Here is a 25,356-nt window from a genome sequence, read left to right as displayed (position 1 = left end):
CACCAGATGTGTGGCTGTGGCACTTGCACGACTGCGAGCACATGGACTATGAATTCTAAGGTACTTGGAAGATCGGCTTGTGTGTGGTCAGAGTCGAGATCAAGCATTCAGCGATACGTCCATTCTAATGGACTATGTATAACAATTGGTACTTGCAGTGAACTTTGCAAAGAGCTCATTGATTCCCAGTCAACAGCTGATCTTCATCAGCATTGCCATCAATTCTGTGACTATGAAGGCCACTACGTCCCCCCAGAGGGTTTCTCATGTTCAGATGAATCAGAGTTTCGTATGCTTTAACCAATTGATTGGCAAGCGCACCTCAGTTTCAACAGTAATACCTCTTGGGCTTCTACAGATTTGGCTCAACAGTCTGGACCTGCATGCACAGCTGCACCAGCTCATGTCTGTGCAGCTCTCCCGTCATTGCCTTCAGCACCTGTATCCATGGGGGAACAGGGAGTTCTTATGCAATGGTGTTCCTCTGGGATCTCTTTCCTGTAGTTGAATAATTGTCATTTGCAGGATGGGGAACTGTTTAGAACCACAGGATGGTCGTTCTGGAGCTCTCAGGTGAGGCTTCAACACGTAAACGTGCTCAAGCTGCCAGCTGTTGCCCAGTACTAGCCGAACTTGAGTTTGTTCTTCATTTTTGCTCTCCAGGGGAGGCATGTTCTTGTTTGACCAGACAAACCAACAGTGTATAATACAAATCATCAAGGAAGCTTGAGCTCTATTCACTCATTGGCAGAGGCTCGGGAGCTCCACCTATGTTCTTTGCTTCATTTGCAGAGTGTTATGGCAGTCCATCTGTCAAACATGCAGAACTGTTCTGCGAATTTTCTCTCAAGACAGGAGCCACAACCAAGGGAGTGGAGATTGAATTCTGTGGTGGTACATCTGGAAGAGGTACGGTGTAGCAGAGGCAGGTCTATTTGCAACTTGTGACCAGGCAGTGATCCAGACAATCCTTAACATTTATGCTGCCTTTCCAAGAGCGTTGTATGAGGATAGATGGACACTATTTTTTGGTTGGTGAGGGACCCACATTGTGGACCCAGAGCATTATTCTGTACCCGCAATACTGAACTATCTTCAGACACTATTTGAGAAGGGTCTCTTTGTTTCAACTATTAAAATGTCAGTTGCCGCCATTTCAGCCCGCCACTCTTTGGCAGTGTTGGGAATAAAGAGATTTAAGTATAATGGCGTTAGTAACATTGTTACTTTTACCTGTAACGATTAATGTAACTAATTACTCTTTCCTTTGCTTTAGTTAGTGATAATGTAACGCGGCTTGTTATTTTACTGTGAATCTCAGTTATTTCACCGTGAAGCTCAATGATTTCATTATTTCAATGTGAATCTCAGTATCAGTGACAGATCAGAGACAAGACAGTCTCATCCAGGGGGGCTGCAAAGTATTTCCTTGGTTTTGAGACGTGAACAAGACCAAGACAAGGGATTAGAGACTAAAACAGACATAAACTGTAACAATGACTGTAACAATGACCAGTTTGATGTTGACAAACTGGTAAATACTCGCCGTTTTCAGCACACATGAGAAAACATGCCAATTCTTGTGGATTTTATGGATACATTTCATTATGTGGCATCTCTTTTGTGATGGGAGCACAAACCGATGACTACAGCGGGAGTGACATGTGCATTTGGAGTTTACAGATTGCTAAAAAAGACCTCAGCGATGCAGTAGCCCTCAACCCACAGCCTTCTGCTACTTATCGTAAGTGCAGCTAATACCTGTTTGGCAGTTCACCTCTGGTCTCTATAAGTGCTGTCATGTGGTGTCTACATTTTTGTAATGTTCTGATATTAGTATGTTAACTATGCTACCACAGTCTGCTGCATAAAGCAGACAGTAGTTTACCCTGCATTGTTGTGGCTCTGTGGAGGGTAAAAGCTGATAGCGCTGGGTCTGGGTGCATTTGTTGATTTGCAGCACAAATAAGGCTAAATATAACTTTTTTTTTTTTTTTTTTTTTTTTTTTTTGTAATTAAATAGTTACGTTATCTGGTAATTAACTACTTTCATCACACATATACTAACGCAGTTTTGGGGAAAAGTAATGGGTGACTATAAGTAATGATTTTTATTTTTTGAAGGATCTTGCCCAACACTTTTCCTTGGTCTTCTAACAGTTTCAAAAAAGTGCCCTCCATCTGTGGCCTCCAACCCTTACTCGAATGGCTTCAGGGGATCTTCCATTAGTCCTGGAAAGATTATGTCCCCCCCATTTGAACTATCTGATGGGGCACAGTTAAGGTGGGGGTTTATTTAAGTCAGCCCTCCTCCTTGCGATGTCCTCTGGGAAGACAGTTGGGGAGTTCCATGCATTGTCAGTTGCTGGAAATTGTATTCACTGGAATTCTGAATGCTGGGTCTAATGTCATCTTATGGCCTAACCCACTGCCCTTTGGTGGCCATCCAGAATTCACAGAACCTTAGTTACATGTGTAACTCTCATTTTGTGTGTTTATTACATTGACATAAGTGATTTAGCCTACTGCAAAGACTACAACATCTGCTGCATTAGTTAGAGCACATTCACTAAATATCAATTTGACATCATTTAAACTGTCAGTATCTTTATAATAAAGTATATTTTTCAGACACATCTCCAGGGACCCTTTTTGATGATATAAGGTGAAAAGTAAACCAAATGTCAAGATATTGCAGAGTTAAGGTGAAATCTACGCAATCTATACCGTTATTTAGCCTAAAAAATTATTTTTTGCCAACTTAATCCATTACTAACTAAAGCTAGGCAGCTAGTTTTAAGTTGTCAGTGAAATATTGCTGGTGTGTTTAAATGCAATGTTAGTGTGTGTTTTTAATCGTCTACAATTTCATTTAATGACCAAAAAACAAACAAACTCCAAAAGCGGAATTGGTGCCATTCATTGCCGCTAATTCACCACTGGTGTCCCTATCAAATTTAATCTTGTGGGTGCAGGAGCGCTACATGGCATATATATATATATATATATATATATATATATATATATATATATATATATATATATATATATATATATATATATATATATATATATATATATATTTCAATACATTTTCTGCGAATTCCAAGTAGCCAAAACATGTAAAGCAGGTAAACAAACACTGTCAGACACAATGTCTGACAAAAAGAATCCCTAATTTATAAGTTTAAAACTGATGACAGAATGAACTTTTACCAAAAAATGCAGGAAATACTATCTATTTTAACTTTAAAATCTCCTGAGGGAGAACCCTCAGACTTCTGTATATTTCATTGGATATATTAGTCTCATTTTACTTAGTAATGTTCTACTCTGTTGGACACAAATGCCAGTGACTTTTCACAGTAAAACATCAGTGTAAATCTTGTAGTACCTGGTATCAAATTATAGGCGTCCCTGTTGTGCCTCCCCAGTGGAAAAAGTGTGTACATCTACTGACAGTAAAGACATAGGCCTAACTGGGATTGGGACCTGCCAAATTCTCACACCAAGCTTTTGTGAAAAGTTGCCCTCTATAGCAATATTCTTCCCTAAATATGCCATAACCAAACAAACAGCAAAAAATGCCTAAACGTTTTATATAGTTACTTTAGATCACTGTCTCACCTTCACCATGTTGGCATTAGGGCCTACACTGTAATAGGTCAATATAGGCTAATGGCAGGTAAAGTTCAAGTCAATTTTGACTTTGTTGACATGATAGGCTATAGAAAGTTCAATTTATTTGATAGAAATGATCATGCCCCATGTGAGAGGAGGCTGACATCATTCTAGCAGGCCTATATGAATCAATATTGAAAAGGTCCTATTTTGATAACTAATTAACATAGGTTATGTTGGCAGATCCCAGTAGGCATGTAGAGCATTTCTGTGTCCTTTCACGTGACTGAGGACGAGGACAGCTCATGGTACAGCTGTAAAAAGAATAGTGTGACGAGCCAATGGGAGCCCTCCATTTAACCCAAGACCCGCCCCTTATTAAGATAGGTTGAACTCTCTCTGACTGTCAAATCGCTTCGCTAGCAAGTGTTAGCCAGATTTGAGCGAAACTACGGTGAAAGGAATGGAAAACTAAAGTGTATCAGTTGGACAGCAGGTATAATGTGGTGTTTTGTGCATGTTTACGTCAGCACTGTAATAGATCAGCGGTTTGTTCGTGTTTTACTGGAAAAAAACGTATCAAATGAACATTGTTGTTGTTAGCCATACCTATAGATCTTAGTGAGAAGCTAGCTGTGTTTTAGCACAATCGGCTACACTCAAGGGGCTGTATTAAATGTCCATATGTGTCCCTTACCACAAGATTCACAATGCTTCATTACAGATTCAAACTAATAGATTAAAATGTTTGATTTTACCTATGTTCGCTATAAGTTACAAAAGTAGACCTACATTTGCAATTTGTTAGCATAACACGGGTGTTGATACTCTAGTTAAACATTTGTCTAATTATGTATCGCTAAATATTGATCTTGGAAACTTTATCGAAACTTGCAAAACAAAATGCATCCATCTATCAAACTACAAACTGTCGTTTCGACTAAAGAGTCATTTTAGTTTTTGCCAACTTGGCCCATTACTAACCAAAGCTAGTCTGCTAGCGTTAAGTTGTCAGTGAAATATTTGCTGGTAAACATGAGTTTACGTGCAGTGTTATTGTGTTTTATAGTGGGCGTTTAGTTTGGTGCTAAGAACGACTGTTGACTCATAAGCTTAACATGTGACGATCCTGTTTTCTGTACATTAGTAAAGGGCCTATGGAGTAGGGCCTACATATCAGGACAGCTCTACAAGTGATGAACCTAAACCCTTTCTGGAGTATGTCTACTAACACAAGCCGCAAGGTAAGGCTTAGCACAAGCTCAAATCTTCCTTCATATCATTGTATAACTTAAATACAGTGGTGTGCGTGTGTGCGCTTCCTGACATGTGGACATGATCTCATGCAGTTGGTTACAGCCAACCATGTCATTAAAAAATGCAGTACAAATATTAGAAACCACATACAGAACAGTTACTTATTTACACTTTCTGTCAGCAGCATAGGTCTGACAATGAAGAACAGGGTGGACATGGGGACCACAGAAGCAGTCCAGCTCGTCTGTCATTTGGTAAAAAGCAGCTCCCTGCTATTCCCAAGAATGCAGTCCCCATCACAAAGCCACCCTCAGCTACAATCCCTGTGCAGTCAACAAATGGCACTCACGCCTCCTATGGCCCCTTTTACTTGGAGTACTCACTATTGGCAGAGTTGTAAGTGATTATTCGTTCCACAACATCCTCTACACATGCTTAACGCAAGAGTTTCTTCCCCATATTAATTTGTCACAAGCTGTAACTGTGAGGCTTCTTATAATTGCTCTTTTGTGCAGTACACTAGTGATTAAACAGAAGCTCCCAGGAATTTATGTTCAACCATCCTACAAGTCAGCCCTGAGTAAGACTTTTTTCTAAAAACACAAACACTTGTGTCTAAAGTCTTACTATTTGTAACATAAACCTTAAATTTTCATTTTCCCATTTTCAGTGTGGTTTGGTGTCATTTTTATCAGACATGGCTTGTACCAGGATGGCGTCTTCAAATTCACTGTGTATATTCCAGACAACTATCCTGATGGAGAGTGTCCTGTGAGTATGAAACTTGGAGTACTGTTATTTACAATGCACCTGTTGGCACACATGTAGTACAGCTCGCCTTGATTATTTTGTTTAAGTATACGTTTGTGTTTAATTTGGCAGAAATTAGTTTTTGACATCCCTGTCTTCCATCCACTGGTTGATCCTGTATCAGGAGAGCTTGATGTAAGAAGAGCTTTTACCAAATGGAGGTGTGTTAAATGAATTTGATAATACTTTTTCTGATTTACATTGCACACCTTAAAAAAACAAAACTGTTTGGTTTTGCAGGCGGAATCACAACCATATCTGGCAAGTCCTAATGTATGCACGTACTATTTTCTATAAGATCAACACCACAGAACCACTTAATCCAGAGGCTGCTGTTCTGTGAGTGAGAATAAATGTTCACAATAAAAAGAGGCCAGCTATGAATTTTGCCCTGGTAGTATTTCTAATGCTGTTTTTTTCCCCTCTTTTCAGATATGAAAAAGATGTGCAACTTTTCAAAAGCAAAGTCGTAGAAAGTGTAAAACTATGCAACAGTCATCTTTTTGACCAACCTAAAATAGATGATCCATATGCAATAAGGTGTGTGATTTATGGGCCTGGGTCGTTCAGTTTTCTACTACAAATTGTATACATTAATTTGACCTCTTTATTCATTCTCAGTTTTTCTCCATGGAACCCTGCTGTTCATGAGGAAGCTAAAGAACGAATGTTTGCATATAAAGTAAGTTTCCATAAAGTAAAAGCTTGGGTCGTCTGAGAAGAGATTGTTGTTCTTATGTAATTAAAATGTTCTAATGCTGCTTAGAGACGACCTGAGGAGCAGCACAAGGGAACGCAGGTGTCAGGATTGTCTTGGGTGAAGCCTGGATCGACTCAACCATTCAGTAAAGAAGATAGTCCCCCACAAAGCTGAGACTGCAGTTTTAATCTGTGGCCACTAGATGGAGGTACTGGCATAAGATGCTCTGCTACAGCTAGTTGTATGGACTGGGTCCTTCAGTGGGAGCTTTCTGCTATTGTTCAGCTTTAAAAGCGGTTTTAGGGATATTTTCAACCAGCTTTATTATAAGGATACAAAGTCTATAATTTGTAAACTTTGACAGATGGATGTTGCTTGAAGGCAATAATGCAATCAAAGATCATCTTTCTTAAGATTTTTTTTTTTTTTTGGTTGGTTACCTAAATCTTGTTATTCAGATTGGTTTAACACGTGTTAGTTACTGGTCTATAAAGGTTGCCTGACACAGTTTCTCAACATCTGTGGCTGTACAGCTGACAAGTGTTTTTGTTTTTTGTTTTTGGTTTGTTTGGGTTTTTTTAAAGAAAATTTTCTTTTACTGTGTAAAACTTTGTCTTACATAGTTTATAATATATAAGTCAGAGTGAAATTGGAGGATTTTAAATGTGTTTAAATAAGTGTGTGTATTTTATTTTTTATTTTAAATCTGTCATTGGCTTATGACTATTAAAGTTTTGTATATATACAGTTAAAATGTATTTTGCATCAAAGTTTAGATTTTACAGATCTTCCTGGCTAGCATTCTCACCATGAATGAACAGTTTGGTTATTTGGGACAATTAGAAAGTATTTTCATACATTTTAGTTACTTGCAGATTTATAAGTTCACAATCTACTATGGAAGGCCTTTGCGCCTCCTTCATTTTTAAAATCTATTGCAATCTACTGCTCAAGAACAGATTCCAGTAGGCCTAATGCTGGAGGTTAAAAAGACCTACTCTTTGCATATCCCCTTTTAAATTATGTTAAGGAAAACTAGCTTTAATCTTTTGTTAACATGACAAAATCGGTGCATCAAGTACTGCTGAAAGGGGTACACACTGTATTGCTTCATCCAACATAACTGTTAGGTTGTATAATTTTTTTTTTTTTTTTTTTTAAGTCAATAAAGGGCAAACTGGTTCCAATGTTTTTCTCATGTCTAATTGAATCAGTTCTTTTATTTGTGTAAAAGAGGTCTCTCATCCAAGTGAAATAAGTAATGAAGTCAAGGAGAACTGTTTGAATAATGTGGTAACATTTTCTTATCATTGTACAATTTTGGTAAGGAAACATCACCAGCTGCCTGCTCCCCCATCACAACTGCCCAGCAGATATTATGTGTACGCAGCATAACAGCGCGGAGTCTTGCATATCCTGTCCTTGTGTCTGTTTTTATCACTGTTCATTCTCCCTGTCAACCCACTCTCACACGCTTATTATTTATATTTAATAGATTAGCCTGCTTTAAAACTAACAAACAAAAACTCAGTTTCCTTATTGGGTCTACATGATTTATTTATGCTTCTATTTCTTTATTTTAATTTTAATCTTTGATATTTCAGGGCGCAGAGAGGCTTTTTCATCAGTGTGCGAATGTGAAACTATTATATTATTGATTCAAGAAAAGAGTTGACCACGTTTGATTTTGCTGTGGTACGTTATCCACTAGATGGCAGAAAACACCCACAGTGCAGGGCACCTGCACACTTGATGTTTGAGTTGAAGTAGACCTCGATCCATGTGCGAATGTAAAGCTCCTGTGATTGGCTGCGCTGTGGACGCGGCCATCTTATGCGCTCGAGCGACCGCACGTTACTTGGTAATAAATGATTATGTCGACTTTACGATAAACTGGACGTAGCAGTGGATAGAAGATATGACCACAGCGAGATAGCACTGTTTCATATGAGCTAAAACAGACAAAACTCTGCTCTCCTGTTTGGTCCAATCAGGGCGGAAGTCCGTAATATGCAAATAGCGCGTTATCACAGTCACGTCAGCAGCGCGGAGTCGCTGTGCCGTGGCCAGCAGAAGAGTACAACTACAACACAACTTCGCACATAACACTCGATACACCGACGTCTGGAACACTGCACTTTCGGCTTTGTTTTAGGTGAGTCAAATGACTTTTTGTTTGTCTTTTTGTGGGATGTCGTGGGGTCTCAGGGGTTAGATTGAATGTAGAGTGGAGCTGTCAAATGTGTGACAGTCTCTGTTGGTGCGTTTCGCCTCAGCTGATGTCACAGCGCCTCGATCACTCTGGATCTTCCCGTCAGAAAGAAGCCTGTTGTTGGACAAAGTTGATTGCGTCCTGCACTTTACAGTCGGAATTAGAGTCGTTATATTGATCGAAAGCGCACTGTTGCCGGTGTAAAGGTTTCGTAAGACCTTGTGGTTTATTTTACGGTGGTCCTGAACTGACAGCGACCAGAGGCAAACTCAGCACCGACGGACGAGGATCCACACTCATATGATTCACTTTAACACACTCATTTCAATCTAAAGTTGACTTTTCAGAATAGTCGGTTTTCGACCTCCTCATCTCCCTCGCCACCTCCTCCATCTTCTTCACTGAGGAAGAGTCACGACACCTTTTGAATCCCGTGCTTCCCAGAGAAGAGCTTGGCCAAGAACACGTGTGGTGGACTGGGGCTTGCGTTTATTCCAAAGCTGTATGTTCTGTCGCATGTTTTCATCTACTTTTGGTTACACTAGTCGGAGTTATACCGACACAAACGTCATATCGTGCCTTGTTGCGCGCTGTGCGCCGAAGCCATTGCTGGATGATGATGATGATGAAGAGGATGCACTCGAGGTCGCTTTGAAATAAAGGTAGAGATTAAGGCATACTATTACCAACAGAATATACCACTGCAAACATATTGTAGGAACTTATTTTTAGGGTTAGAGATAACTTCACTTAGGCTGGTTGAGCCAAAAGTTGAGGCTCACAATTAGGCTATTTGTGGATATTTTCCCCTCAACACAAAGTAAGATGCAACTGGAAATAGTTCCTATAGGCCTAGAGTATAGTATTGTCCTAAGATTTGAAATTGGCAAGTGGCTGTGATTTACAGCTTAATTTAATACTTTGCAAAGGAGTTGTTTACAGTCCCATCAAAAAGTAAAAGAACATAAACATTAGAATATCTCTCATCTTAGGTCTTCTTAGACTTGTGTACCTGGAAGAACTGTGAGATTTAAAAAGGTCCAGTCCATTCCTTAAAGTTGCACCATTAAATTAGTGGGTGGGTGTCTAAAATTGCTTGTCTCAATGTAGATTTTATTGCTTTCCTTAGAATGTTCTATGGTATATTAAACTATCTTGCTGTTACAGTAAAAATACAGTAAAAACATGCATTCCTGTTTGCCTCTCCACACCTGACCCATAACTTGACCTGATGGCGTCACTTGCCTGTCTCCACGATGGAAAGGTTTAATGCCATACTGTGAAACTTTCCAGGCAAAAAAATAACATCTGCATAAAGACAAGCAGCTGGCAGACCCTCCTTCAGAAAGTTCACTTCTTAATCGATAGTAGTTGCTGGAGCCATGCTCAAATACTTTATTTTGTGCTATTTTGTCAACAGCCTAACACCTGGGATAATTCCTTATAAAACTGCAATGATTCACTCCAAAGTCACAGCCTCAACAGCACAATGAGGCCTCAGCCTTTCTGGAGTAATATTTGAAAAGAGATTGCTCAAGTATTGAAAACCCACAGTGCAAACTTGGACATCAACCATTGAACTCACATAGAATTACATTTGATTTTAGATTTACCAATGGGTATGGAATGATCTCAACCACAAGAATAGTTCAAGGTAATGAACCATTGAGGAGTAATGTATATGGGGTCACAATTTCCATAAACCTCATCATAAATATGGGCTACGCAGTTGACATTGATGAAATATATTAATGGTTGTTTTTGCATAGCTTTTTCTACTTAAAATCATCCACTTAACATTACACTGTCAATGTTTGACTTGGATAATTGTGTATGTATTAATGTGTTATTTTAAAAGTTATGTGTAAAGTATCAGTCATGGTGAGTTATGCTGAGTATTCCGCTCAGTATATTTTAAATTAGTTACCGATACATCCACTACCATCCTTTTTCTTCCACTTTATCCGGTGCCAGGTCGCAAAGGTAGCAGTCTGATCTGGAATGTCCAGACGTCTCTTTCCACTCACACTTCTCAGGCCAACCGTGTTCTCAGGCCAGTCAAGAGACATAGTGTGACATAGGTGCTCAAAACACCTCCCCAGTGACGATTCCAAGAGGCATCCAGAACAACCTGAGCCACCTTAGTTGGTTCCTCCCGATGTGGAGGAGCAGTGACTTTACTCCATGCTCCTCTCTTGTGTCTCATGTTTTCTCTAAGAGAGCACCCAGCCACCCTGCAGAGGAAACTCATTTTGACTTGCTTGCATGCCCGATCTTGTACTTTTGGTCATTACCAAAGCTCGTGACCGTAGGTGAGAGTAGGAGCATAGATTCACCAATAAATTGAAAGCTTTGCCTTTCGACTCAACTCCTTCTTCACCATCAGTAGTCTGACATAGCTACTGCATAACTGCAGACCACACTGATCTGCTTGCCTGTCCAGCCAGACAAGCCATTCTGTTTGAATCCAGAACGATCTGGAATAGAGCGTGACAAACCACCGTCCTAACTTGGGACCACAGCCGGTAATTTGTGTCACATGTCTTTCAAATAGGGAAGACACCTCCTCTCAAAAATCTTGTATCATACAGAACAAAATATATAACTTCTTTTACCTAAGATAAATAAGAGTTTATTGCTTTGATTGTTGATTCTGTAGAAATATGAGCTGTTTCTCAGTCCTTAATCCACCCCAGTCGCGTCCATCTGAAATTACTTTGTAAAATTTTATCAAAGAGTGTGGTTTTGGCTGGCCAGGTAACAAATCTGCCTGCCTCAATCTCATGCTCCATCGTTACATCACTTGTGAACAAGGTCCAAAGATACTTGAATTCCTCCACTTGGGGCAAGGGCTCCCCACCCACCTGGAGAGGGCAGAACACCTTTTTCCAATCGGGAACCCTGCCTCAGATTTAGTGGTGCTGATTTTCAGCTGCGGAGGAAACCCATTTTGACATCCAGTGTCAAAAGGACGAAATCCCTTCTAAACAATTGTGGAATATTTAGTGTAGTACTCTGAAAACATATCAAACTGAAATTTACAACTTTTTTTTTTTTTTACTTTTTAGTGAAGTGAAATGTGTTAGAATCACCCGGCTAACAATAATGGGAGTATTACGTCAGTATAGCTTAATATGAACAATTACCTAATTACTGCAATTACTTACTAGTGTGAAACTATTGTGTTTGCACATAAACCATGTTTATTAAGTTACAGTCTGTCAGTATTAAGGGCAGACATACCTGAATGACTCATTCTGTCATTAATATAAAGGTCAAGGGATACAATATGAACAAAAGAAACTGACAGGCTCAATTTATCTGCAAAGCTTGGGTACCATACTTTATTCTTGTAAATGAGTACATTTTGTTTTAGTTTTTTCCCCTTAATTATGAAAATTATATTGTTAAAGCAGCACCACTGCTGTTGCATGTATCTAATAGTAAAAATTTTTATTGATTGCAAATCTGAAATAAAGAATTGTGTGTGACACTAAATTATACTTCTTGGTTATATAATGCTTGTTTGGCATGTTGGCTAATTCATGCTAGAAATTAATTAGATTACAATTCTCCCCTATAGTACAGAAATAACCTGGATTACACATTGGCAGAATAAGTTTGTAGTGTTATCACACTTTTTCTTGCCATAAAATGTAACTGTATGGTTAGTCTGAAAGAAAACTATGAGAAACACTGGTGAATAATCTAACTTCTCTTTCACAGAATCAATGAGCCAAGTACTAAACTCTGTTAATCTGAGGTGAGATAAATTTGATTTTATTTGTAAATCATAGGTGACTAATGAGCTCCTTCATTTCACATGTGTCACTGCAAAAAAAAAAAAAAAAACAACAATCTGATTGCACAATAAGTGTTTGACCAGGCTTGAGCAACAGGGATGTGAGGACCAGACTGATATCAGTCGGTATAAAAAATACAGACAGATATAATTTTGGATTTGCCAGGCAGCCACATGGAAAATCAATTCACAGTATTGTCTAAATAATGACTGTTTTTAATTATAATTGTGGTACTGGAGTCAATATTGAGCATCAAGTCTATTCCTTAGTGTCAAAATTTTACACTAGTATGCTTATACTGTGTAACACAAACTGTAGCATTTCTTTGGCTGTTGTTGTCTTGTAAACAACAAGCACACGGGAATGGTATTTCATTTTTGAAATATATCTTAGACATTTAAAGGTTAATGTGTTTGCTTATGCTCAACTATTGACTGGCGACTATTTGGTGACTGTTAACCACAATTAATTTGATTTGTTGCTGCAGTCTTATGCTATAGCATAGTTTGTATAACATTTGCTTTATCGGCACCTTTTATTGTCTACCTTTTTCTTGACACTTTAGAGAAAAGTGTGAACAAGCTTTGGGCAGAGACTGAGAGTGCAGCTCTAGTCAGTCAGCATAATGACTGACCTCAGTACGCTTCTGTCATCTTCCTCTGGTCTGTGGTTGCACAGTGTGCACACAAGCACACAAAGGACCACATGGACCTGTGTGCCTGTGTGCCTGACTGTTGAAATTCTATCAGCTGTGTGTGCCTCCTACTCAGAGTGCAGTAGCAGGGCAGGCTTCATCGGCAGTGCTAGTGGGGGGTGAGCACTGAAGGTGCATGTGTGTTTGTGTAAAGAGGAGGGCGCACAGGAAGAGGCACCTGCTCCTGGCTGCTGCTTCATTTCCACCAGCTGCTTTGCCACACACTTGAAAGGCAGTGCTGATACATAATAGACGGCTTCAGGTTTTCAATATGCAGACCTTATTGTGTATGTTTGTGATTTTCTACAACAGTTTGTTTCATGTTTTCACCATTTGTTTTTTCTTGGATTTCAGGGCAGCACTAGAATGGTGATGCTGTAACTTTGCCAACTCATCTGGACCAGCTTTCATCCAGAGGCTTGGTCCCCTACTGGATTTGGTCATGGACTTTTTTGACGACCCTAACCTCTTTGTTGGAGGTCTTGAGGGGTTGGAAGAGGATACCTTCCCACCCGGACCATCAATTGTGGATGAGTTGAATCTAACTGCTGAGTTTGAGTCCATCCAAGCTAATCCACTAAGCCGTGAAAAATCCCACGACCATGTGCCACCACTTACCTCTGCCTCAATCCATCAAGCCATGCCCACCTACAATCAGCAGATGGGCCCCTATATGGGTATGAAAACACAAAATGCTGGGGGTTATTCCTTTCCTGGCCCCGCAGTCTCAGGTAGTGGGGCAGGTGGCATGATGTCAGAGCAGCATGGCCAATACCACAACACCACAATGAGCCAAATAACTCATACCAATGGTCTCTTCTCTAACGGCAGCAGCCCAATGTGGGGCAACCAAGACCAGAATGCTAACATTTACCAACATCAACAGCCAGTTTGTCATCAACAACTGCACAATCAGCAGATGCATGTCAGACACCAGACTCAACCACACCTCCACCACCTTCCTCCGCCGCAGCAGCAGTGCATGGGGCAGCAGCTGTTAAACCATGGGCATCACCAGCATCATATGTCTGCTTCCAACACACAACATCATGCTTTCTCTTACCAACGGAAATGCCCTCCACAGAATCAACAGCAATTTCACCAGAGTCAGCACAATTTAGCTATTGGAGATCCAAGACACCTGTCAAAATCTCTGCCCCAGAAGTCATATTTGGATTGTAAAAATGCTCCTGTGAGCAGGCCATGTTTGCAGCAGTCACAGAACAACTACCAGATGATGGCAGGAGCTGGAGAAAACAACATGGGCTTTTCTGTTCATTCATCGTCGATGGTGCACCCTATGTCTAACCACGTTACATCTGCTAACTCTTACCCATCGGCTCCATACCCCTCCTATCCAGGAGAACCAGAAGTGCCCTGTCTCAGTCAGCAATCTTCCCTGTCAAGGCCTAGCATGCAGAATTCCTCTGGGCCAGTTTGTCCATTTTCCACATCAACTATTGATCAGCACAACATGAGGACAACAGTGAGTCAAGCAGAGGAATATGACTTCAGAAGCACAGGCAACTCAGCAAGTTCACAAGGAAACCACAAGCAAGAGATGTTTGGTGATTCTGCCAGCTGCTATCCCACCATGGTCAATCACTCATCTTTTGACCCTCGACAAAGCTTTGGGGTTGCTAATACAAATGGATACCAAGTGAATCTTCAGCAAACAGATGCACACAGTGGGGTTTTGGAGGCTCATGATGACCTCCTGCCTGACATCCTGCCACAGCTGGAGGAAGCCTTTATCCAACAGGAAGAATCGAGCTGTTCCTGGAGCGAGTCCATTCAGGAGATGGGGCAGGATTCTAAAGCACCACCTGTTGAGTACCCCGAAACCAAGGTAATGAATGCATTGTCTGTGACATTTTTAACAACCTGATCGTATCGTTGGACGCAGAGTGTGATAGCTACATATTGTGTGGAACAGCTTTGTCAGGCAAAAAATAACAAATCTTCAGACATCACAGTACATATAACCGTGGCTGATGCTATTTTCGTGGCCGATGCTATTTTTGTGGCCCACTATGCTTTCAAATTTATTGTATAATAAGTAAAAATAATGTCTACAGCATCCACTACAAAAATAGTGGTTGATCGCTAGTTACAGAACTTATCTAGTGTAAAAAATAAGTGTCTTTCATCCATTTTTCTACTGCTACTTATCCGGCTTGGTCGTGGCAATAAGCAAATCTGTCCTGTTTTCATTTTTCACTCCTTTTTAGTTCTTTACTTTGTTGTTTTATCTGGTGAATATAGTCAGTGTTCTTGTCAAATATTTTGTCCTGAGGTTGTCCAAGATATTAAACTTGCAGGTGGACCTTGAGTAAAACTTTTTCTACATAATGTTAACAAGAACACCGGGACATCTTCAATGAGATTTTGCTTGCTTGATCTATATACTGCAAAATGGAACAAAATCCAGGCCTCCTTTAATGTTTAACTATCCCAGATATCGTGTGTGTCAAGAGTGCCTGTGGTGAAGAAAGGTGCTAGGACTACAGCGTTGGTTGAAAAGCAGTTTTAATGGCCTGTCCTGGCCGACATGTCTGGCTACCCAGTGGGCCGACAGCAGGTCAGGCCTGATTAGGCTAAGAGTGGCAGGAGTGTCTTCAGGACTTAGCTGTAAGCATACTTAGGGCTATATCAAGATGTGGGTCAGGGCAAGCCAGGAGCACTTGCACACTGGCTCGCTGGAGTGTGGGGGAGGTTGTGCACTGTTGTGGTAGCTGCTACGGTTTGTGTGTGTGTGTCAGTGAGAGTGCTGGTCTGTGGTGAAGGGGGCAGGGAGGCTGGAGATGGAGAGAGCAATATCACGTGGAAAGGACAGTTTTGAGTGAAACCAGGAAGGAAGAGTGTGCAGGAGAGTGACACAGACAAGAGAGGCTAGCGGGAGGCAGGGAAGCATTAGCTAGCTCTAACATGCAGGAGGCGGGTTGCGGACCTGGGCTTGATGGTAACCATTCACAAAGCTCCCTCAAGTGACCAGCAGCAAAAGCACCCAGTATCACAACCTGTCCTTTTAGGACAGATGACGTGCTTAAGTCAAATGTAGGCGATATATATTTTACTGCCATTAGTATTATAATATAATAACCTTTTTCTGAACAAACATTTAACCCTATGCAGTCATAGACAACAGGTTACAGAGATGTGCCTGCAGGAGAGCAGACATGTGCAGAGCTTATGTGCAGAGGTCGCTGGGCAGATGCAGAGGTCCTTGATTGAAACAGGGGGCTGAACCAGAGCCTATCCCCGTCTGTGTCAACATCCAGGCCTTGTTGACGCTTACAGGCTGACTGTGCTATTGATGTTCACTGATGTGTGAAGAGCCTGCTGATAGTGTGTTTGCTGAACAGGCAAGGCACCAGGGATTGCTACCCACTCTTCAATCCCCTGCCGTGGATGTGGCTAATTAGGATTTCCAGTGGCTGTAATGGTCAACTGCTTGCAGCTTTGATTAGCAGTTGAAGCATTAGAGTGTCTGCTCTTTGTATACAGGAATTAAAGTTTTTATGGCACCTTGCAGTGCTGTGTATATGAATATTACATTTTCAATATAGTTATGTATATTGCATTTTATACTTGTTAACAAATAACATATTTTGATGACTCTGTTACCTTTCATATTGTTTTACAAATGCTGTATTCGCCAAAAACAACATATCAAAATATTTAATTAAATTCAGTTTTGTTTTTGGCACTCTGACCCCTCCCCTCGCTCCCTCTGGCTAAGTCATTTCCCCTTCAGAGTGACATCACACCACAATTTGCATGCATTGTGCTAATGAAACTACTGCATATCGAACCAATTTTGTGAAGTTGTAGTGTATCATTTTGTATCCTGCTTTTGTGATTTGAAAAATGGACATGTGGGAGCATGGGTCACTTCGGCTTATGGGCTGAGCCTTGTACACGCTCACTGCTGATCGCATGGAGGGTTCGAATAGTGCCCAGGAGTTGTTGAGATTACTCAAACTTGATTGGATGATATATAAAACCTGGTATGTTTTTGATGAGGTAACAATGTTGTAACATGGTTTAAAGCTCCAAAAAGTCTCATCTTAAACAAATGTTACGCTTGTGTGTGTTTACAACTTTAACACAAAATGTTGTTGTACTCTCAGCTTCGCAATAATGGTAGCTCTAACCTATTTAAAATACATTTATTTGGAATGTATTCAAATGTAACGTATTCAAATGTATCTACTGTCAGCATGATAAGAGTTTTAAAAACATGGGTTTACATTTGTTTATTAGTTAAAGGCTTATTTCCTGTTAGTTCCTATTTTTACGGTGAGAAATAGATAATAAATGAATGTTGTTACAAAAGTGCAAATCTTCAACCTTTGGCTCTTTAACCAACTGTGCAAAGGACCAGATGTAAAACAACAACATTCCATTTTCAGCCCACAGGTCACAGATTGATGTGCAGCTTCTTCTACAGTTTGGCCTTATGTTTAACAGAGTAACGCAGTAGCAAACAAACCACATCAGGGTATCTTGACACTTCACCCTTTAATTATATTGTGTTGATAGTCTAGCCTGCCTTCCCTCTGGGGGACAGCATTTAAAGGTCCTATAGTACTCAAAGTCCTGTGAGCTTTTAGCTGTTAGAAGGTTGTTACCTCATCAAAGACACACAAAACATTGTGTTTTGTCTACGTTACATCATAAATAGTAAGAAAGTAAGTAGTCAGAGTGAGAGGTCTGTGCTTCTCAGGATCTTTACAGTTCACTATAGTAAGTGCGGAGTTGGTCCTCTTACTTTCAGTTTCAATAGTTCATCTTTGCCATCTTTTGCCATCTAGTTTTATTTTCTTTTTCACCTTGCAGCCTCATGTGAGTAAGTTCACACACTGAAGGAGCTACAGGTTTGATGCTGCTCTTTAAGGATAAATACAGTGTCTCCTTAACAAACACATGAAAAAAGCCAAACTTATGAGCTCTGCGGTGAGCGCATTAGCATCAGCCTCTCGGACTGACTTAGTGGTCTAGTCATAGGTGAGGTGACACAAGAGTGCAAGTAAATGCTTTTTCGTTTGTTTTAATTGACAACTAATCACTTAAGTGTGTTCCATATTCTCTAATCCACGTTTCTAATGAGGATTGAGGGCATATGAGAAGGAATGTGATGAGGATCTGTCAGGTGCACCGGGTTTAGTTGCACCGGGCAAAATTTTAGCAGCAATTGTACCCAAATTAGTTGCACTCTGGACCTCTGAGTATTATTAGTCTGCATATCCACAGCTCAAAATACTCTGGTCCATGATGCTGTGAAGTTTTAAAATTAATAGCTACCTTTTACCTTGTTTAATAGATTGGCAATTCCAGGGCTGAAATAATCCAAATGATTCTACTGAAGGTGTATGGACTTTTAAAACACAGTGGAGCACGTTCTGCATTACCACATGACATCACAAGGTGGAACAGGGTATTTTCCATTATATGCTGGGTTTGCGTGTTAAACATATGTGAAACATTATAACATACATCAGAAAATAGCACAGTATGGGCCTTTTAATGAGAAAGGACAGGTAGTGGAGTAGTGCAAACATTGTTCACGTTGTGATACTAGCAAAAGTTCATACAAATAATCTCTAAACATTACAAAATGAACTGGACTTTTATATGCATTGGAACTGGGGACATCAGTTTCTATCTTTTTTGGTGCACTGAACACTATTTGGTTTAAATAATGACATGCATGAGATTTTTTTTTTTTTTTACCATGTCCATGATTACAACTTATGATCATTGTTTTTCCCCTCTTTGGGCCAAAGGTAAAGGCATATTCAACTTGAGAGTTTCATTTGAGGGAATGGGCTAACTGGGTATTTTAGTTATATTTTGGTGAGAAAAATAACAATGCTCACCTGCCCACATGCAATGAATGATAACCTAAAATGTAAGAGAAGAGCTTTCAGTGATAGTTTCATGAACACAATACAGATTTTCCAAAGTCTGAACTACATGCTTTTAATAACAAGAGGATTGGCTATGGACCTTCCAATTTTAAAGACTGAAGCTGATCACTGACGATTAGAAATGACTGAATCTTAATTAGTAATGACTGAATCTAAATTTGATTAATTGCACCCCCAGTACACAGAGTTTATATAACTTTAAGAAAAATAAGCTGAGCAGACTGACGGCAATACCTTTGGCAACCTGAAAACCGATACAACACCCTGGCTCTTTCCCTGCTACTACAAGCAGTGCACACATTCTGCTCACAAGCACATACACACCCTTGGGAAACCTGCTGCTTCTGCTAGCACATGGTAATAGGCCGTGTCACTCACACACCCGACTCATCACCTCCCCCAACAGCCACACAGACACACAGAGACTCACAGAGACACACACAGACACACACAGACTCACACAGACACACACAGACACACACAGACTCACACAGACACACACAGACTCACACACACACACACGCCTATCTCTTACCCTCCCTCCCTCCCTCTTGCCTGGCTGCTCTGTCAAGTGTTCTCTGTTTTAGCATACAACGTCATTGGCCTGTCTGGAGGTCTGCCAGCGAGAGGCGTGGACAAGCAGGGGTCAAAGGTAAACAGGAAGTAGGGCAGTCTTTGTCGTCAGCGGAAGGGGCTGGTCAGGGATAGGGGAGGAGCTTATGAAAAAGGGGGAGGAGGACGCTGCACTTGAGTTGAGCTTGTCAGAAGCATGTGGGAATGCTGGCAGCCCAAAGTACACAGTAAGTTTGTGTTTAAACTAGACTTTGTTATGCCATTAGACTCTATATGGTTGTAAAGTACTTCGCTGTACCTGATACTCAACGTAAAGATCCTTTTTTTTAACGGAATAATGTGTTGATTAACCTGGATTCGACCAAATCTGCATTTTTTATGAATGGGGCTGTATAGGTTGGCTGCGTGATAATGTATGTGAACACACGATAACCTTTGACTGGGGAAAGTGAAAGCCTGAAATACATACCCGCCATGTTCTGTACATTTTGTTTTGAAAATACATGAGAACTCGGACATAGTTACAGTAATTATGCCTAGTTTAATATAAGAAAAGGTTTAAAGATTCACGTGACCCCTCTGTCCTTGTGTTTACAGCTGCCAGGGCTGTTGCTGGTGGTATAGATCATTCTTGACGAGAATTAGATACACAGAAATGTTATATTGTCTCCTTATGCCCAGTGTCTACAGAATGTGTACAATGTCTACAGCAACCCTGTATAATTTGTATGTTCTTATTTATATATAATTAGCAATGTCTTAAAAGATGAAGGTTTATCGACTGGTTACTGATTTGTAACTTGAGCAAACAGCTTTACGTCAGGAGGAAGTTATTAGTGAGTTGTCATGGACACAATGGTCTTGTAAGCTGAGATGCTTAGCCTTGTTTTCTTATTTGTTGTGGTCATTTCATTTCAGTTTGCTGCTGATGCAGACTGTTCATATTGGTGGATTAAATCTTTTTATGCTGACAGGTTGTGCTTTGCAAGTAATCAAATTTTGATCTGATTGGCTTGGGGCTTTTTAATCATCGCTTGAGGAACAAACTGGACTTTTTTGTGTTAAATATGACAGTGGGAAACATTCATGTTTTGTTTTTTTAGTACAGATCTATTTTTAACGTCTGGCTTGTCTATATACATGAAGTAATTGATTTATTTTTTATAAGAAAATACAAAATTTAATGAAAAATAAATATTGATCAATAGAAAAATAGAAAAAAAAATCTGTTTCAAACAGCAGTCAGGGCATTTCTAATTTTACCGTCATCTTAACTGTGACTAAAAGTTAATTATTTATATTTTGTTTAAACTGTCTTTCTTGGATGTAATATCATTATGATGTGTGGGCTATATTTTATGCAACTTAGAAGATTATAGTGAAAGTATTATTTGGACCAGCAAGTGGCCCTCAGGCTTCCTGATGAAACAACTTACATTACCATTAGAGGTTCTTTTTACAGCAGTTTTAAAAATGCTCAACCAGCATAAGCTCGATAACAAAGATTTTGGTTTAAAACAGACCACATGTTTAAGAGGGGGTATTTTACTTTTATGGGGTATAACACATACCATACTTAGATTTAGATGTCCATGTCTCCCATCCCTTTGGTCTCCATGTTAAGTCACTCCCCCTTCAGAGCGATGTCACACCACAATCAGCGTGCATCCCATTAATGAAACTACTGCACATCACATCAGGCTTGTCAGGTTGCTGTGTACAGTTTTGTATCATCTTTTTATACTGTCATGGGAGCGTGGATGATGTTGGCTTGTGCTCTGAGCATTGCACAGAATCATACAGTAAGGAGAGGTCGAATAGGGCCTGGGAAAGATTGCTAAAATACTCAAACATGTATGGTTGACATCAAAAACCTCTTCAGACATGTTTTTGATGAGAGAGGAACGATATAACATGGTAGAAAGCTAAAAAAAAAAATTGATTTTGCATAATAGCCCGTCTTTAATAATAGAGGCGGGCCTGAATAATGGTGTGGCACCATGATCAACACACTCCTTTGAACAATTCACTGTATTGAGCACCAGTCTGTGGATTCTCCACTTTATATGTGTCTCAAAGTTTAGAGTAGAGACTATCAAGTACATTAACTAACCAAAAAAGAAAATACTGTGTAGCCTATGTAGTCTGTGGGTTATTAAGTTTTCTACTTGAACCTCTCTTCAATGTTATGAGCCAAACTGTCAGGAACAGAGCAACCACCGTAGGTCTTGAGTTATGTACGTGCAATTTGAAGAGTACCTTTCTGGAGAATATTCCACAGTATACTCTGCATATTTAAGGAACATGACTACCTGCATACCTCCATAGAGAAACTCCACACCCAGCCAAGAATCATACCTGAAACCTTCTACCTTTGAGGCAGGAGTGCAAACCAGTGGCCACTGTTTCTTGACTTTTGTGGTTTATTTAACAACATCACATTACCATAGTAATGGACGACTGAGGGATTACACAGGCAACATCACATTACCATATTACGTCTTTAACACATGTCTAATCTATCAGAATGTTAACTGGTAAAATGAAAATAGAACGTATATTTTGCACATCCCTGTTATACTACTTGTAATATCTTATCTATACTTGAAGCTTATATAAGACATATTTTTTGGTAATTAGTCTATCACACCCATTGATTATTTTACATCCAGTTAATTTTATTTTATAAGGATTGTTATAGAAATGTTAAAAGAACGCCTGTTGCCTTTAGTTCACAACTGATGTCCGTCCGTGTCATCACAATAAAGCCCCACGCTGGTCCTTGCTGATGCCCCTGAAGCCCCTGCTAACTGGAGTTGATTGTAGCAATTGTAGCTTTTAAAATTTGTGCTAAAACGACTTTCAAATACAGGACAATCAAGACTACTCAAACATGCTACATAAGTAACACAATATACAACTTTAATTGAGTTCATGAGTGAGTGAGGTAAACCATTATAACCTGATTAAAAGCTCTTAATATGTCTCCTTTTGAATGCCTTCATTAAATACTTTGTTAGCCTTTGAGAGACTTTTATCTCAAAGGCTAACAACCTAAAAACACCTAATTGGAAATTCAATCATACAATTTATGCTGACACCACATAGCTTTGAGGAGATCTGAGCTCAGGAACCTCACAGTTGCAGGTTCTTACGTTAACGTTGTTCTTGTAAACAAACTGATGAATTGCAGTAGTTTAATATCCCATTTTGCAAACCCTGATGAGTGTGCATCGTTTTATGTTTGGTTTTTTTTTGGCTGGTTTCCGTTTAGCAGACTCCCCTCCTCTCCGGGTACTTCCCCTCCCTCTTGTGTCCTCAAAGGCAGCCACTCCCCCTCTGAGCTGCTCAAACTGTTTGCATATTAACTGTTTAGTTGCCAAAGAGCTGTAGCTTAGAGCCATGTGACCGCTGAGGCATGTGTGCGCTGTTGTATTTGGTCTTTCTTTCTCACCTCACGTTCTCACACACAGTCTGAGTCAGTTTTGATGTCAAATATTTTATCAGACCCTAAATCTAAGTGTTCAGTGCAAGTCCATTTCCTAGACTTGAATATTTTAAGTATATTTTTAGTGTATGTTTGTAACCTGTTTTGTCAGTTAAGTCAAGCTCTCCCTGATGTAGTTTATAATCGTCTCTGCCTGATATTGTAGGTTTGTTTGAATTGGACAGGAAGCATGCTTCTTGCAAACATTTTCTTTTTGGGTCCAAATTCCAAGGCCCGTTGTTTCTGATGCCTGGTTGATACTCGATAAGTGAGACACAGCCACCATTGTCCTCCTTTATCAAAGAAATGTATTGTTTTTTATTAAATATTCTGAAAGGGAGACTGGGTACTGCTCAACATTTTCCACGACCATATTTTTTTAAAAATATAACAATACCAGTAGTTGAACAATATTTATATACACTTTTCACCAATACTGGATTTATTGTTTTCTAGAGGCGGGAAACAAATAAATAATGTTTATAAAACCAAACAAAAAATAGTAAGTATTTTTTGGTGTATCCTTATAAGTTGTTAAGGAGATACAAGTCACATCACCTGTAACTTGCCATAATGAATATGCAGAGCTGTGCTTAAATACAAAATAATGAAGAGGTACTCATTTATTTCACAATTATTTCATGATATGTTGTTTTTTGGATAATTTTTAATGGACTAAATGCTCTGCCCCAGTTTTGTTTAGGGTTAGGTAAGTGTTTCCTTCTAACTCCCAATAACATGTGCCGGCCGATGCACATGTCTCCTTTATCAGGCTTTTCCTCAAATCAAACGCTGGCTTAATCTCTGGTACATACAAAGACTTCACGCTCTGGAACCATCCCAGTTTGACCATTTTCCAACAGACAGAGTCAGATGACCTGCTCTTGACCCCCACAGGAAGTATGTGCATGTGTCTTGCACGGCTAGACAGTAGAAGCCTGTGATGAAATGCTATTTTATTCTGTTTAGCTTTTGGGAATATGTTTAGCTGTTAATTTGCCACTTATATTGTTTCCATAATTAACGTAGTCTGTTCTTGGCAAAAAATTAACAGATGACAAAAAAGTTGACAATCTGTGGTGTTTGAGAAATCCAGAGCTTTGGGGGTTAAGCTGTGAAAGTTAATGTAATAACTGCTAGCACCATCTGCTGGCCTACTTCCTTACAAAGAGAGAGAGAGAGAGAGGGAGTGAGGGAGAGAAAAAAAAACGAGTCTGGGTTTTAACGACATCTCTAATATTCATGCTGATGCATTTTGCTGCTTTGTGCTTTCATTTTGTGCCGCCCTGCCTGCCAGAGACCGGAGTTCGCCATACTTGTCTCCGCCAGGGAGAGCTCGTAGGGCAAGACGAAAGAACAGGGAGCAACACAAGTAGGTAGAAGGAAGAAAAAACAACAGGCCAAACTAGAGGGCAAGGGAACACAAAAGCTTTTTGTGTGCCCAAATAAGGCTGGAAACCTACCTTTTTTGTTGGAGAAGAAGAAGGGAAAAGTGGAGAGAAGGACTGAGAGAGCACGCTAAAGGCAGGCAGAAGCAGAAAAGGGAATCAATGAGAGGGGAGGAGAGAGGAGGCATGCCTCTCTGAAATACTCAGGCTTCAGAGAGAAAGTGGAACCGGACCACGGTGAAATAAGCGGCACGCAGCAGTAGAATGAGGGCTTCCTGGACTGCCACGCACCTCCTCTACCGCCCACAGCGCTGCTCCCACACCGGCCTGTGAGCAGAGAGAGAGTGAGAGAGCTCCCATGCGCTCCTCTTGAGCCCTGCCCGCTGGGGGAGGAGGAGACCTAACAGGCTCCGGCGCTCTCACACACTTTGCCCCGAGGAGTAGAGCTGACCGGGGAGGAGAGTGGGAGGGGAGGGGGGGCGCACACCGACCAACGGAGCTACAGAAAACCACTGTTTAAATAGAAAGTCTGTTTAGAAGCGAAAGTGTGAACGAGCAACACGCGCTGCGCTAGAAAAAATCCACCGAAAGGGCAAGGCTTTTGTTAGCCGGTCGGAGAGGGGAGGAAAGAGGAAGAGGAAAAAAAAAACACCATGTCTACAGTGAAGAGGCCAAGAGGAAGGGTAAGTGAGCGGCTCCGAGAGCTGGGAGGGAGGTTGGACAAGGGGGAGGAGGAGGGGCCGGCAGGAACTGAACAACCTCCTCTGCCACTGGCTCATGCTGCACCGCCGCCATCTTGAACTCATTGCTGCTTTTTCCTCCCCTTCTCACTCATTTGCTTCGGCATGTTAGACCTTATCAAGGCACACTCTACATTT

General features: G+C 40.4%; 2 protein-coding genes across 9 annotated transcripts in view; both read left to right on the top strand.

Annotated features, from left to right (window-relative positions):
* Positions 1-3,994: 3,994 nt before the first annotated feature.
* On the top strand, positions 3,995-7,575 carry aktip (akt interacting protein). Of its 2 annotated transcripts, none has more exons than XM_033989357.2 (10): positions 3,995-4,117; positions 4,769-4,865; positions 5,063-5,274; positions 5,394-5,458; positions 5,549-5,649; positions 5,761-5,849; positions 5,929-6,027; positions 6,121-6,228; positions 6,310-6,370; positions 6,455-7,575. In XM_033989357.2, exons 2-10 carry the CDS (start codon positions 4,818-4,820, stop codon positions 6,560-6,562), a joined length of 891 nt encoding a protein of 296 aa, XP_033845248.1. In that variant the 5' UTR covers positions 3,995-4,117; positions 4,769-4,817; the 3' UTR covers positions 6,563-7,575. The 2 variants fall into 2 exon arrangements, with proteins under 2 accessions (XP_033845248.1, XP_033845241.1); XM_033989350.2 differs by having other exon boundaries at positions 5,060-5,274.
* Positions 7,576-8,353: 778 nt separating this feature from the next.
* chd9 (chromodomain helicase DNA binding protein 9) overlaps positions 8,354-25,356 on the top strand; it is a 44,838-nt gene continuing 27,835 nt past the window's right edge. For 4 of the 7 annotated variants that reach the window (XM_033985262.2, XM_033985255.2, XM_033985248.2 and 1 more), the window contains exons 1-2: positions 8,354-8,543; positions 13,452-14,946. In XM_033985262.2, coding sequence (XP_033841153.1) covers positions 13,540-14,946 — 1,407 coding nt within the window. In that variant the 5' untranslated portion in view covers positions 8,354-8,543; positions 13,452-13,539. Of the gene's footprint in view, positions 8,544-13,451; positions 14,947-19,729; positions 19,831-24,295; positions 25,162-25,356 lie in introns of those variants that run through there. The other 3 variants (XM_055220973.1, XM_033985270.2, XM_033985278.2) reach the window with 2 other exon arrangements.

The sequence above is a fragment of the Periophthalmus magnuspinnatus genome, chromosome 3 (genome assembly GCF_009829125.3).
Source record: "Periophthalmus magnuspinnatus isolate fPerMag1 chromosome 3, fPerMag1.2.pri, whole genome shotgun sequence".
In the NCBI taxonomy this organism is placed as follows: domain Eukaryota; kingdom Metazoa; phylum Chordata; class Actinopteri; order Gobiiformes; family Gobiidae; genus Periophthalmus; species Periophthalmus magnuspinnatus.
This window is presented reverse-complemented; position numbering and strand designations above follow the sequence as displayed.